This window comes from Nematolebias whitei, chromosome 3 (assembly GCF_014905685.2).
Source record: "Nematolebias whitei isolate Nwh7 chromosome 3, NemWhi1, whole genome shotgun sequence".
Taxonomy (NCBI): Eukaryota; Metazoa; Chordata; class Actinopteri; order Cyprinodontiformes; family Rivulidae; genus Nematolebias; species Nematolebias whitei.
In genome coordinates, this window is record NC_056500.1 from 53,191,300 (window position 1) to 53,205,237 (window position 13,938).

The following is a 13,938-nucleotide window of genomic DNA, read 5'->3' on the forward strand; positions in this document are numbered from 1 at the left end:
GCTGAATACAGCACCTCAGACTGAGGAAGTCTCTTGGATGAGAGACGAAACATTTCTACATTTTTTTGTTGTTTTGTTTTTTTGAATGTCCAGAGGACCAGATTTAACTTTTTTTTAGATTTTTCTACCTGGATTATTGAGCATGTATCAGGAAACAACAACAACAACAATAATAATAATAATAATAATAATAATAATAATAAATGTCCAATGAAAAGTCCGCAGTTATGCGCTCAAAAATATCAAGATATAAAAATATTGTTTCATTGGGGTCCATTCATCAGTCTTGGGCTTTTAAAACAAAAAGAGAAAGATAAGGAAACATGTCAAGGAGTGTTGAAACCCTTAATGCAGGGTGACAACTGACAGAGGCTCTGTGTAAAAAACTTGGTCTTTGGTTTTTCACTGGTTGTTTGTTTTATGGTTGTTTTTGAGGTGAAAAATGACTGTCAATTTATAGCAGTTTTTTTTTTTTCTTTCAAATTGAATGCTTCTGTTTTTGGAATTTATATATTTATATATGTATATATATATATATTTAGGGTACGGTGTCAGGTCAGTTGGACCTGCATCTTCACACACACACTCAGCTGCTCGTGTTTACTTCTGCTAAACGTCTCCTCTCCTGCCCACCCACCTCCTGGAGAAGCGGGGGGGTGGGGTGGTGCAGCTGAGGTCTATGTGTGTTTGCGTTCAAGGAAGGAAGAAGGAGGGGGGCGAGTGGGAGAAAGAAGACGGCAGGAGGATTTCCAAGTATAAAACTACAAAAATGGATTCCAAAAAAGTTGGGACACTAAACAAATTGTGAATAAAAACTGAATGCAATGAAGTGGAGGTGCCAACATCTAATATTTTATTCAGCATAGAACACAAATCACAGATCAAAAGTTTAAACTGAGAGAATGTATCATTTTAAGGGAAAAATCTGTTGTTTCCAAATTTCATGGCGTCAACAAATCCCAAAAAAGTTGGGACAAGTCCATTTTTCCCACTGTGTGGCATCCCCCCTTCTTCTTACAACACTCAACAGACGTCTGGGGACAGAGGAGACCAGTTTCTCCAGTTTAGAAATAGGAATGCTCTCCCATTCATGTCTAATACAGGCCTCTAACTGTTCAATCGTCTTGGGCCTTCTTTGTCGCACCTTCCTCTTTATGATGCACCAAATGTTCTCTATAGGTGAAAGATCTGGACTGCAGGCTGGCCATTTCAGTACCCGGATCCTTCTCCTACGTAGCCATGATGTTGTGATTGCTGCAGAATGTGGTCTGGCATTATCGTGTTGAAAAATGCAGGGTCTTCCCTGAAAGAGATGACGTCTAGATGGGAGCATATGTTGTTCTAGAACCTGAACATAGTTCTCTGCATTAATGGTGCCTTTCCAGACATGCAAGCTGCCCATGCCACAAGCGCTCATGCAACCCCATACCATCAGTGATGCAGGCTTCTGAACGGAGCGTTGATAACAACTTGGGCTATCCTTGTCCTCTCTGGTCCGGATGACATGGCGTCCCAGTGTTCCATAAAGAACTTCAAATCGTGACTCATCTGACCACAGAACAGTCTTCCATTTTGCCACACTCCATTTTAAATGACCCCTGGCCCAGTGCAAACGTCTGAGCTTGTGGAGCTTGCTTAGAAATGGCTTCCTCTTTGCACTGTAGAGTTTCAGCTGGCGACGGCGGATGGCACGGTGGATTGTGTTCACTGACAATGCTTTCTGGAAGTATTCCTGAGCCCATTCTGTTATTTCCTTGACAGTGGCATTCCTGTTTGACGTGCAGTGACATTTAAGGGCCCGGAGATCACGAGCATCCAGTAGAGTTTTACGGCCTTGACCCTTACGCACAGCGATTGTTCCAGATTCTCTGAATCTTTTGATGATGTTATGCACGGTTGATGATGATGATAACTTAAAAGTCTTTGCTATTTTACTCTGGGTAACACCATTCTGTTAATGCTGCACTATCTTTCTGCGCAACAATGGTGGAATTGGTGATCCTCTTACCATCTTGGCTTCTGAGAAACACTGACACTCTGAGAAGCTCTTTTTATACCCAATCATGTTGTCAATTGACCTAATTAGTGTTAATTGGTCTTCCAGCTGTTCGTTATATGTTCAATTTCTTTTTTCCAGCCACTTATTGCTACTTGTCCCAATTTTTTTGGGATTTGTTGACACTGTGAAATTTTGAATCAACATATTTTTCCTTTAAAATGTTACATTTACTCAGATTAAACTTTTGATCTGTCATCTATGTTATATTACGAATAAAATATTGAAATTTGCCATCTCCACATCATTGCATTCAGTTTTTATTCATAATTTGTTTAGTGTCCCAACTTTTTTGGAATCCGGTTTGTAAATACTAATGTTAAAATTCTTGCAAAGGTCCTGGCAAAATTATTGGAGCGGGTGGTCCCCACTATTGTCTCACCTGATCAGACTGGGTTTCTTAAAACCCAGGCTTTCTTCAATGTTAGGCGGCTGCTTGATGTGCTGTACACTCCTAGCCCACACTTGCTCTTGTCGAGGTCGGATGCTTTTCCCTTCCCCTCCCTCTCTGCTTTGCTTTGCTGCTCTGTCTGTCTGTGAAACTGCTTCTGAGCCTCTCTTGCATATCTTCCAAACCATAATTATGGACTTGATTTGATCAGTTGGTCCCTCAACAAAATTGATAACAGTTCTTCAAAGAGAAGACAGGCTTTAGGCGAGCTGACTGCCCTGTTGACACGCACGCAGCTGGATATCTCATCGACCTGAAGACATGATGATGTGTCTATCTCTGCTGCCATTTGTGGATTTTAAGGATACATATTTAATTGGATTTACGATAACTGGTTCCTACTTTTTGGATTCGGTTGGTTGCTGGTTTATCTACAATCATTGAAGTCATCGGCAGCAAATTTGGACCCTATCACGCTGCTTGCCTTATGATGGCTTGGTTCGTGCCTCAAGTATCCAGACTCAAATGCTTTGGGTAGAATGGATCAGATCTCGGGGATTTTACTCAGTCACGTTCTATCGGTGTGGCCATGTAATTTGGACATTTCGGAACCGTTTGGACCAACACAGACTCGAGGTAGATGTCATTAAGTTCTGCCTGTCCCCAAAACAAATGTGTGTTTGTCTGAATTTGGCTCCCCTGGCTGGCCTTAAAGGACATCTTATCTGAATTTGCCTGGAGAACATGTAATCTGACGCTCCCCCCCCCCCCAATCGAAGAATTTCCAACTGATAACCAGATGAAACCAGCTGAATAAACATTGTGTCATCATTTCAGGACTCTTGATTCCCATAGGCGTTGTTCTTGGCCATTCCCTGACATCCCTCAAGAATGTTTACGGGTCTTACCTCAAGAATGTTTACGGGTCTTACCGGAGGGAACTGGTTGATTATTCCATCCTTATCAGAACTCTTACAGTGCCCTTGAGAGCATCCATGGACATTGCTCACCGCTCTCGTCATCCCCCCCCCCCCCAGCAGAATGTTCATGTCACTCTGTGCAGTTTGTGCGAGGTGACTTTAATATTAGAGTTTTTCTTCTCAGCCAAGAAGAAAGAGTCTGATAGAAAAAAAATTTCACCTCCAATTCCTACGTGTCCAGTTTCACTACTTTTTGTCTGTCCAAACATATCTCACTTGTAAATTAGTCTTCTAGGCTCAGTGTGACTTATCTGTCTAAATAAAGGTTGAATGAATGAATGAGAGCACCTATGATGAAGTCATTATTTCATTAGATGCGGAAAAAGCATTTGACCGGGTGGAGTGGGATTACCTCTTTGTGACTAAAGTTATTTACATTATGTCCCCAATTTATATCATGGGTGAGGCTGATATATACCTCCCCAACGGCGGTGGTCAGCACCAACTGTAAAATGTCTTCCCATTTTAAACTGCAGCGGGGTATGAGACAGGGGTGTCCGCTCTCACAACTTCTATTTGTGTTGGCAATAGAACCATTAGCTATAGCTTTGAGGCAGAATTCCATCAATGGGATAAATAGACTAGGAACAGAACACAAGGTCTTTTTATATGCAGACAACATGCTTTTATATATCAGACCCCCTTACCAGTGTCCCTGAACTAAGTCAGTCTGCAGGAGAGCGTGTGGAGCAGTCTCGCTGCAGAGATACGGTATTTATAAACATGCAAGGGAGCTAATCAACAACATCTCTGTTTGATTGGACTGAACCAGGCTTGGGGTGTGTGGCGTCGCTGACCCAAGGTCTCAGAGCAAAGCTCCCAGCACAAATCTTACGTCAACAGGAACTTACTTTGACTATGGCTACAACTGTGATAACAAATTACAGCTTCAGTGGAAATCATAGGACACTCAAAACATTAGGAAATATATGCATTTAAGGTTCCCATCACAGAGTGCAGGTCCGGAATCAAAATAAATAAATACTACAAGTACTATTCTGTGTCATGCTTCTTAATGGTTTTGCTTTGTCAGGGTGCAGAATATACAGCACCAGCTAGCTCAGTTGGACACTGAGAGCTGGTCCGGACGGGCTGAGGCAGACCGGGACCGGGACTTCATGCAGCTGCTACGTGAGAAGGAAACCCTCCTTCAGGAGCTCATCCTGGTCAGCAAGCAGCAGCACCCACCAGAGACGCTGCTGCAGCTGGAGGAGGAGCGTTCCAGGCTGGAGGAGGAGGTGCAGAGAGCCTACAACTCTCAAAGCCAGGGAGCCAATCAGAGGTGATGATCAGGACCCCAAATACTACTCAATAAAAATGTTGTAAAATTTGTCCCTAAATGTTTTTTGTTATACATACTAAGCTGTATCTTCCTGACATTTGTCCCAATAGGATCTTGCAGCAGGAGAAGAGGAACGTTCTACTCAAGCAACTACAGGAGGCAACTCGCATCACCACCTACCTTCATTCCCAGCTGAAAAGGTGCAGAGAAAACCTTTGCCTTTTGGCAGAGAGTAACGTTTTTGCCCACATTTATGTTCTGTGCTTATTTTAACGAAACTTGCAAAAAGTAACAATCATTGGCTCTGGATGTACATCTACAATTTAATACTTCAGGCAGTTTTACAGATATTGGGCTAAAATGTGATGCAATAGCTGAGAGTCTTCCCCAACACATACTGAGTGTGTACATAACACATAATCCCACATCACATTCAGGGTTTGATCACAACATCAAACTTCATCATTTCGCATCATAACATGATCTTAGTTTAAAACTCTGGTGGCAAATGATATTCATTCCTTCAAAGAATGCTACTCTTGTTTTGTCTTTCCATGCCAGTGTCTGTTTCTCTTTCCTGTCCCCAGCCTGTCAGCCAGCTCTCTAACAGTGTCCTCCAGCAGCAGCCGCGGCTCTCTGGCCTCAAGTCGGGGCTCTCTGGCATCCAGCCGGGGCTCCCTCAGTTCCATCAGCTTCAGTGACATCTACGGCGTCCCTCAGTACGAGGGCACTGGAGAGCCACTCGATCCCCACATTCGTTACCTGCTTCCCCTAGAGAGCATGCCTAAAGACTGCTCTGTGTTTTCTCCTGAACCCTTGACCCAGAACAAAACAAAACGCTCCCATGACACCCCGCAGTCCCTGGCCTCCCTTTCCTCTCGCTCCTCTCTTTCCTCCTTGTCGCCTCCCAGCTCCCCCATGGACACTCCTTATCACTCTGCACCCCAGGACTGCTCCCTCACCCAAATGACAGAGGAGTACATGGAACAGGCAAGCTGCAGGCTTCTGGAGGGGCTGCGGGCCCAGACTCAAACCTTGTCCTATTCATCCATGCTGAGCAGCGAAGACATGGTGAACCCTGCCCCCACCCATAAGCTTGACACCAAGATTCATAAAGATGGCAGGGGTCAGATGGCCTACACCTCCACAGGTAAGTGAAGAGCTGAGCTGCTTAAAAAAATCCTAATCAAAAATGAAATATTGTGAAATACTGTATTAGTTATTTAATTTTCTAGGAGTGACTCTGAGGGGAAACAGTGCCAACAGGAGAGCCCGAAGAGTCTCTGCAGGCGTTTCTGAGGACGCTTTGGCTACTGACAGTGGCGTGTTCGAGGCGTGGGGCAAGAGGTGAGAGGACGAGTACACAGAGTATAAAAACATTTGTCATAAAATTAGATAATATAAACCATAAATGTTGCATTATTTTAATCATTTAACTTTTAACAGGGCAGAGGAGTATGAAGAACTGTCATCTGCAGGCGAGACTACTCAGATCCAGCTGGGACTTCTGTGAGTAAACTCCCCACGCAGACCGTGGAGGTTGTCAGGCTCTATAGGTCTCTGTTTGGACTCAGCTTTGTTGAACCCTTGTCTTTTCAGGTGGGAATCTGCTTCTCAGTCTCTGCGGCTGCACTTGCTGCACCTGAAGAATCTGAACTCCTCAAATGTGAGAGAAGGCTATAAAGTGTGAGTGTTTCCAGCTTTAATGATAAAAGTTTTACTTTTGAACAGGGGTCACTTTTTTGAAGCAATACCTGCAAAACAAAAATAGACAAACAAATGAAGATGCAAGGTTTGTGTTCTTAAAAATGGAGAAACAGCTGTATGGTTTATTTCTCAAACAAATTTATGATGTACTGTAATTCTGGGACTACAGAACGCACCTGTTTCTAAGCCGCACATATTCAATATAAGATAAATCATTATTTTGTACATAAATGAAACGCTCCTGCTATTTAGCCGCAGGCATCCACCGTTCATCGTCAGGATCTGTGCCCAGCCAGCTCCGGCAGTGTGCAGCTTTCTTGTTGTAGGACAAGAATCAGCCAGTAGATGGTGCTTCACAGAATATAGCTTGCTTTGAACACATACTCAGACTGTGTGATCGTCACATGTCTTCATGAAGCTTCGCTGTCTGACTCATGGTTAAAACCATTCAACCTAGAAAATGAACACAAGAACTATCTAAGGATAATCACTGGACAGAACAGTGCCAAAGACCTACGTAAAAAGAAATTATTTTAAAATTATTTACCGGTAAATATTACCCAGAAGTCTTATCGAGTTCATGTGATCGCAAGTCAAATAGTACCGGTAAAATATGATAAATATTAACTAAATTAGCACCATTGATTTTTATTGTTAAACAGTATCGGTAACAACTGTTGTTTTTAAATGTACTATTATGTATGGATTGAAACGTCACTCTTTTTTCGGTGTCAAGTTTTGGTATTGGCTGTAACGTGTCACGTGGTTTCAGCACGCTGGCAGGTAAAACGCAGACATAGAGCAAACAGACTACGTGTTTACACCCATAGCTGTTTAGAGCAGCTGTACAGCTTGTATGTCTATAGTGCTGTTACGCCCACTGATGGGGTTCACGTGTGCAGCGCGTGTGGCGTTGAACGGCTTCAATTTACAAGCGGAAAGTTGCTCCGTGTTTTTCTGTAAGGAGAGAGAAGGACAGCAGCCTTCCCCCTCCTCCTCCTCTCAGCATTAAAGTCAGCCTGTGAGTGTTGAACGGCCTGATTCAACATGGATTCCTCTTCATCAAAGAACTCTGAGGACGGAGATGTGTCTGGGTTTCAGCTGGTGAGTTTGCGTTTGTTAACATTACTGCAGCTTAACACGTGCATTGCGGTGAATTAAACAAGAATCCATGTAACGCTAACTTTAAGATATTAGTGTGTAACTGTATTTTATCTACGTAGCTAGTTAACTCAGAAGCTAACTAAAGATTGACAGTAACAGATAAAGCTTGTAAAAATGTGCTCATCAGTCCATTCAGCTGCTTCAACAGTTCACCTAATGTTCACCGTTTGTTTATGTTCTCCTCACAGGAGGTTCTGACCCAGATGTGAGGACAGAGACATACAAAAGAAAAGTGAGGTGGGGGCCACAGGACAGTCACAAACTTTGTTGTTAAAAGTTTGCTGCTTTTTCTACAGTGGAGGCTGCATGGTGGAGGTAAGTAAACTTTAAAGGATGTTGTTGACCAGTTAAACTTTTATCTCTCAGCCTAGATAATGTTTTTTGAGCAATAATAACGCAACCATGTTATTGATGATGTTTTGTTCTCATGTCAATTAGGGAGATGATCAGAGCCCTAAACCCCAGAGAACCACAGAGAAGATTCAGGCAGAGACACAGAGGTGCAGATGTCTGCATCAACCCTACCTCATTGAATCCAGAGACCTGCTGGTGGAATGTGAGGGACAATATGTCAGTGCTATCAAACTAGTCAACCAGGTATCTGTGTGTGCAACAAGCATCATCTACAGCCTCAGAGTGAACATTTTCTACTGCTGGAGACACCATCAGCCAGGATCATGCTTGTTTGTGTCCACAGAAAACAGACATGTTGATTTTCCTGAAGAAAAACTGTTAAGTGAAAAGGTCCTCAGTGTGAAGCAGTGAGCATTAGACACTGACGTGTCACTGGTTTGAAACTGTTCTTTTGAACTGGAAATTATTTGTTTATTTTTATTTAAGAAAACTGCTTGGAATAGAAAAATACCAAAGTTAAAAAATAAAACTCACAATTTGTACTGCAATGTGTAACGTAATTTTATTCTTGTTAGAATTGATAGTAATTACAAAATTGGTACTGAAAAAAGAAGCCGTCTTGGAACCGACACCAAAGTGAAGGTACCGACACCAGTACCGATACCGATTTTTTTTTTTTTAGAAAGGTACCCAGCCCTAGTCTCTACCGCTCGCTGAGCTCTCATGATGGAAACGAGAGGGGGGAAGACCCCTCCTGTTGTTCTCCACTTGGTGTTCGGATATGAGCTTAAAATAAGATCCCAGAATTTAAACACATATTTACCATACACAGAAAGATGTCACACAGAAAGAATGTTAAAACTTTTATTAAAATGTACCAGAGTTAAAACGTACTGCATTTGCATCTCCAATGCCCGAGCATCGACGTGTTGATGGAAATCTTATGGGTGGCAGCTTTGTTTCCTCCTTTGACAGCCAGATCAATCACTTTAAACTTAAAAGCTGCATCGTAAGAAATTTTCTGTGTTTTCTCCATTATCGCTGAACAAATGAACAGGTCTGTGCATGAAGCGCAAAATACGGTAATGACAGGAACGATCTGAAGAAATTAATGCACGTTTATCTTGGGATATGGTTCTCGAGAGTACCTCATTGGTCATTCAGGTTAGACTTCTGGTCACATGATGACAGAGTGAGTGGAGTTATGGTTGGGTATTTGAAACCCTGAGCAAGAGTATTTGTACATGAGGTTACCTGAGGGCATTCTCTCTGTGTCACAAACGCCTGTTCCCAAAAGGGACAGGGTGTTGGGAGCCACAAGCACCCAGCTCTGTCAAAGGAAAATGTTAGGCAGTGGCAGGAAGTTTACTAAGAGACAGCAGGAAGTCTTTCAAAATAAAATATAAAAATATAACTTGTGAAAATTATAAGAAAAATACATAAATAAGACACCTGCATGTATACCGCGGATACAAAGTGTGAGAAGAAAGTAGCGGCTTGTACACTGGCAATTACGGTATATATTTTAAAAAGCTTTACTGTGTGAAAAAGTAAATGCATTCTAACTGTCCAAAAGTTTTTCTTTCCTAATCTAAAATACATTTCTCTATGTAAAAGAAAGAAATAAACTGATACATTTTCCCCATTTGTTTTAAAGGTTTGTAAAGGTGCACTTGATTCCACTGGACGCCAGCAGGACCTGTGCGTTTTACTGCTGTACAGCTCTGCAGCCTCAGTGCCAGATGAGTTTCAACGAAGGCTTCCGTATACCAGTTCCTGCTAATGCCCTGGCAGTGTACGGCCTGCAGCTGTCGGTCTGCTTGATTGGACCTCAGGCTCAGGAGGAGCTACTGGTGAGTCTGAAAGGCTCTGCAACACAGCAGAGTATAAACTACAGTTAATCATGAGTTCACAGTTTGATTTACAATGAAATGCTGTCTGCGTGTTCCTGCAGGGTACGGCCCAGCTAAGCCTGGCAGATTGCGAGGGGAATACAGAGATGGTTTACCATTGGCTGCGAGTCCAGATGTGGAGTGGAGCAGATTCACAGAGACCTGAACAGAAGAGTCTTACCAATCGCAGACACGACAGCCAGGATGATGAGAAAAGACCCAGAGCCATGGTGAACACACATTTTACACATCTTTTCACACTGTTCACAAACCAGTTCCAGTTGTCCAGAGGGCTAAATCAAGAGATTGAAAGCAATCAAAGGGCTGCATAGAGAATTAGAAAATACATTTTCTTTAGGACAAACAACCTGGAAGACTTTTTTCAGTTTTTTTCCCATTGTAGCGTCATAGCATGCCTGATAAAAATGTTTCCCCAATACTCTTTAGAAATATAAGACATTCATTCAACCTTTATTTAGACCTTTATTTTACTTACAAATTAATTAGATTGTGACATACTGTCACAAGAGTATATTTGTTAGCCTAAATTTGCAAATTCAAGGTTTTAACAAAATATTTAAAAGTTGTTTTCTTTTCAGCTAAGAATATTGGGGGCCTGATGGAGATTGTCTAAAGGCAATCACCCCCTAGACAATCTAGGGCAGGACTATTCAACTAAATTGCTCAGGGGGCCACAGTTACTGAAAGCCAAGAGCTCAGTGGCCGGACATCCAACAGTTATTGTCATTAAGTAAGTTTGTTTTATGGTTTAAAATTGAGTTTTATTTAAAAATGAACCCACTGATGGGCCGAACTGAGCTCACCCATGGGCCTGATTTGCAGGGGCGGAAGTAACGAATTACAAATACTCACATTACTGTAATTAAGTAGATTTTTTTGGGTACTTGTACTTTAATGAGAATTTCTTTCAAGTGTGTAATTTTACTCATTCTTAAGTACAATTTAGACCATGTAATCTACTTCACTACTTTTAAAATCAGAAGTTGCTATGGAGTACGGCCGCAATTTGAATTGATATTAAAACTGTTCATCTGCATCTTTTGTAGCCAATAAGGCTGTCAGACCACCAACGTGCCAATTACCTATGACATAAGCAAAGGACAACTCCATAGAGTAGAGAGTCATTTATGGACTGAAAATTTGGAGAAAAAGCCAAAATGGAGGCAAAGGACAACACTGTCAACAAGGAAAATGACTAGGTAAAGGCTGAGGACGAGTGCCCGTGGCCGTACCTGGAGGAATGTTTCATGTAAAGAGGGCTAAAAGGAGACAGCGTCCAAATGCAAACGTTGTTTGATCTCTACGATGATAGCAGCTTACAAGACATAAGCATCTAATCTCAAAAAACATATTGCGGTATACGAGGTTTTACAGATACCTGTATGATATTGTTTTTTTATTGTTTGTATGTGTGGGTTATTAGTTTGGCTAAGTATGTAAAGATCTTAAATATTGTGACTGCCATTGGTTTGCCTGGTACGAAAATAAGACGGATCTTCTGAGCTTGAATATCTTCCTGTTTATCAGCTATACAATTAAAGTATGCAGTATTATCCTTTTTAAACCATTATATTTGATCGTAAGCTTTTTGGAGTTCTGCGTGCGTTTTTGAGGCTTCTTCATTTTTTTGTGTGTGAGCCTATTTTGAAATGTCTGCATATCAGTTTCATATTTTAAATTTACATCTAGCAGTTTCCTACTGATATCCTGATGCATGCTCAATAATCCAGGTAGAAAAAATCTAAAAAAGTAAAATCTGGTCCTCTGTATATTCAAAAAAACAAAACAAAAAATTGTAGAAACGTTTCGTCTCTCATCCGAAAGACTTCTTCAGTCTGAGGTGCTGTATTCAGCTCAGTCTCTTAAATAGCACCTTCTCAGAGTGGATTAACCAGTTTGCTGCTGACAACCAGAACCAGCTGCTCACATGGTCAAGAAGGACCATCAGCCTAACAATGGATCATTAGTACCTGATGGCTGTTTACTATTCACAGGGGGTGTTGCAGTTCGGTTTGGTCGTTCGGCGCGCATGGTTCTGTTAAAGGGACGGGGGCCCCTGACATATTACGTCATGAAATTAGCATATCACAATATCATTTTTTGCCTGGGCAAGCGTTTTTTACCGGTATGATCGTGAACAATATGATATGGCCCAGCCCTAATGGCAAATATGAAATATGAATGAATAACCAATAGTATTATTTCAGAAAGTGAATGACATAAATAATAGAATTTGAGAAGGAGTATAGATTTATTTTGGACTCAGGTTTTTAGCTGTAATGTTAAAATTAGGTAAGTTTATCTTAGATTTGCAAATTAAATTATGTTTAAACAAACTTAGTTGGCACTGGTTTTGTCATCAAAGGAAGATGTTTTATCCTACCGGAGGATGCCATATTTCTCTCATTACCACTGCAGAGCCAGGAAAAGCCGGTGGCCTGCTTTCCCAAGAGGATGTCTTTTCTCAGGGCTGCTATTCGTCTGGCATGTACCCTCTCGCTCCTGGGTGTTTGAGCATTTTAGGACTTCTGGATTGACTCAGAGCCAACTCTCCACCAGGACAAACTCTTCATCATCGTTGCTGTTTCTCAGAGTCTCAGCAACTCTCCTCAGCAACTGCTTGACCACAACTCCACTCAGTTGCTTGAAGTCCACGGACCTGGTGTCCTGTTTACTTGAGGACTGAAAAGTCATGCCCCTAATTTCTAACCAATCAGAGTGTTCTCACAGTGGGTGTAACCTGACTGTATAATTAATGTAATTATATCTCTCTTTCTGAAAGTCTCCGCGAGGATTACACAATTGCCTTTGGTCAAAGAGAGTGACACCATTTCTTTTAGCAAAATGCAAGTTTGGTTCTAACATCCTATTGTTACAAAGATAATTGTTTGAAGCTCTGTTCATCTGGGTTTTATTTCTTTAGTTACCATGACAACCATAGTTCTTTAGCGTAGATTAAGGCTCACTCTTTGTTGGAGATTTCTTTCCTGAGACTAAAGTCTGGTCTTCAGATCAGAGGGCCATTCAACACAGAGGGGGTTCAGGATCATACAGTATGTCAGGGTGGGCCCGATGTACTCATCCTGACTTGGTAGATTTGCACACAGGAAAGAGGGGGTAGGAGAGAAGCAGTGTCTCAGGACATTCTTTCTCTTTGAGGACGTTTTGTCTTTGATAGGGCCTTGGATGGACATTACATAAATAAAATAAGCTTAATATCTGTTGAGCATAAATGTAACATACAACAAAACATAAGTTGCCTTTAAATGAGCTATAACTTCCAGTACTTGTGACAAGGTGTCTTCATCTGACCCTGAAGCTTGTTGTTGTTTCAGGTTCCTGTGTTCCTGCAGGAATGATTCCATTTCTCTGACTGCTCTGTCTTTGATTACAGGCCTCTTTTCTTGGTCCGTGGACTGTGGAATTCGAGACACAGCTAAGCTGCGCGTGTTTATACCGGCAGCTTAAAGCAGGGTGGGTGGGGAGGGAGAGACAGCTGAGCTGTGCACTGTCTGTACCCGCAGTTTAGAGCTGGATGGAGAGACACAACTGAGCCGCGCATTGTTTGTTTTTAGCTAGCTAGTATTGCACACAGCTAATTAGTGTTACGCCAGTACCAACAGGGGGGTGGGGGGTGCGCAGTTCGGTTCGGTAGTTCGGTGTGCTTGGTTCTGTTAACGGGGTGGGGCGCCCCACTTGTATAATGGTAGGGGAAATGCTGACATATTTATGTCATGAAATTAGCATGTCATAATATATCTGATGCCCCTTTTCTACTGTTACGGTGCGGATCAGGTCAGTTCGGGTCAGCTCAGATCGGCTCTTGTGTCGTTGCGTTTCCATTTACACTTCTGGACCGGCTCTGTAGGCGGGGACAAGAATCCAACTCGTCTTAACACCTGGTGGCGGTAGTGCTCCCTTAAGCTATTTACTAGCCACCACTAAACATATTAGAAGAAGAACACCCTGAAAACTTTGTGACACGATGTTGTGGAAGAGATGTCATGCTCTAATGGAGTACCTCATGAGCTGTAACTTTTAAACCTGATTCATAATCCTACCTTACTGCCTTCCTGCTGCTTTAAACCCAT

General features: G+C 42.1%; 1 protein-coding gene across 1 annotated transcript in view; it reads left to right on the forward strand.

Moving 5' to 3' along the window:
* The window catches only part of wwc3 (WWC family member 3), an 84,002-nt gene that overhangs the window by 28,251 nt on the left and 41,813 nt on the right, over positions 1-13,938 (forward strand). Inside the window, exons 6-13 of the mRNA XM_037674370.1 lie at positions 4,461-4,709; positions 4,820-4,909; positions 5,297-5,859; positions 5,945-6,056; positions 6,156-6,218; positions 6,309-6,395; positions 9,592-9,787; positions 9,889-10,056. Of these exons, the coding sequence (XP_037530298.1) occupies positions 4,461-4,709; positions 4,820-4,909; positions 5,297-5,859; positions 5,945-6,056; positions 6,156-6,218; positions 6,309-6,395; positions 9,592-9,787; positions 9,889-10,056 (1,528 nt within the window). The remainder of the gene's footprint in view (positions 1-4,460; positions 4,710-4,819; positions 4,910-5,296; positions 5,860-5,944; positions 6,057-6,155; positions 6,219-6,308; positions 6,396-9,591; positions 9,788-9,888; positions 10,057-13,938) is intronic.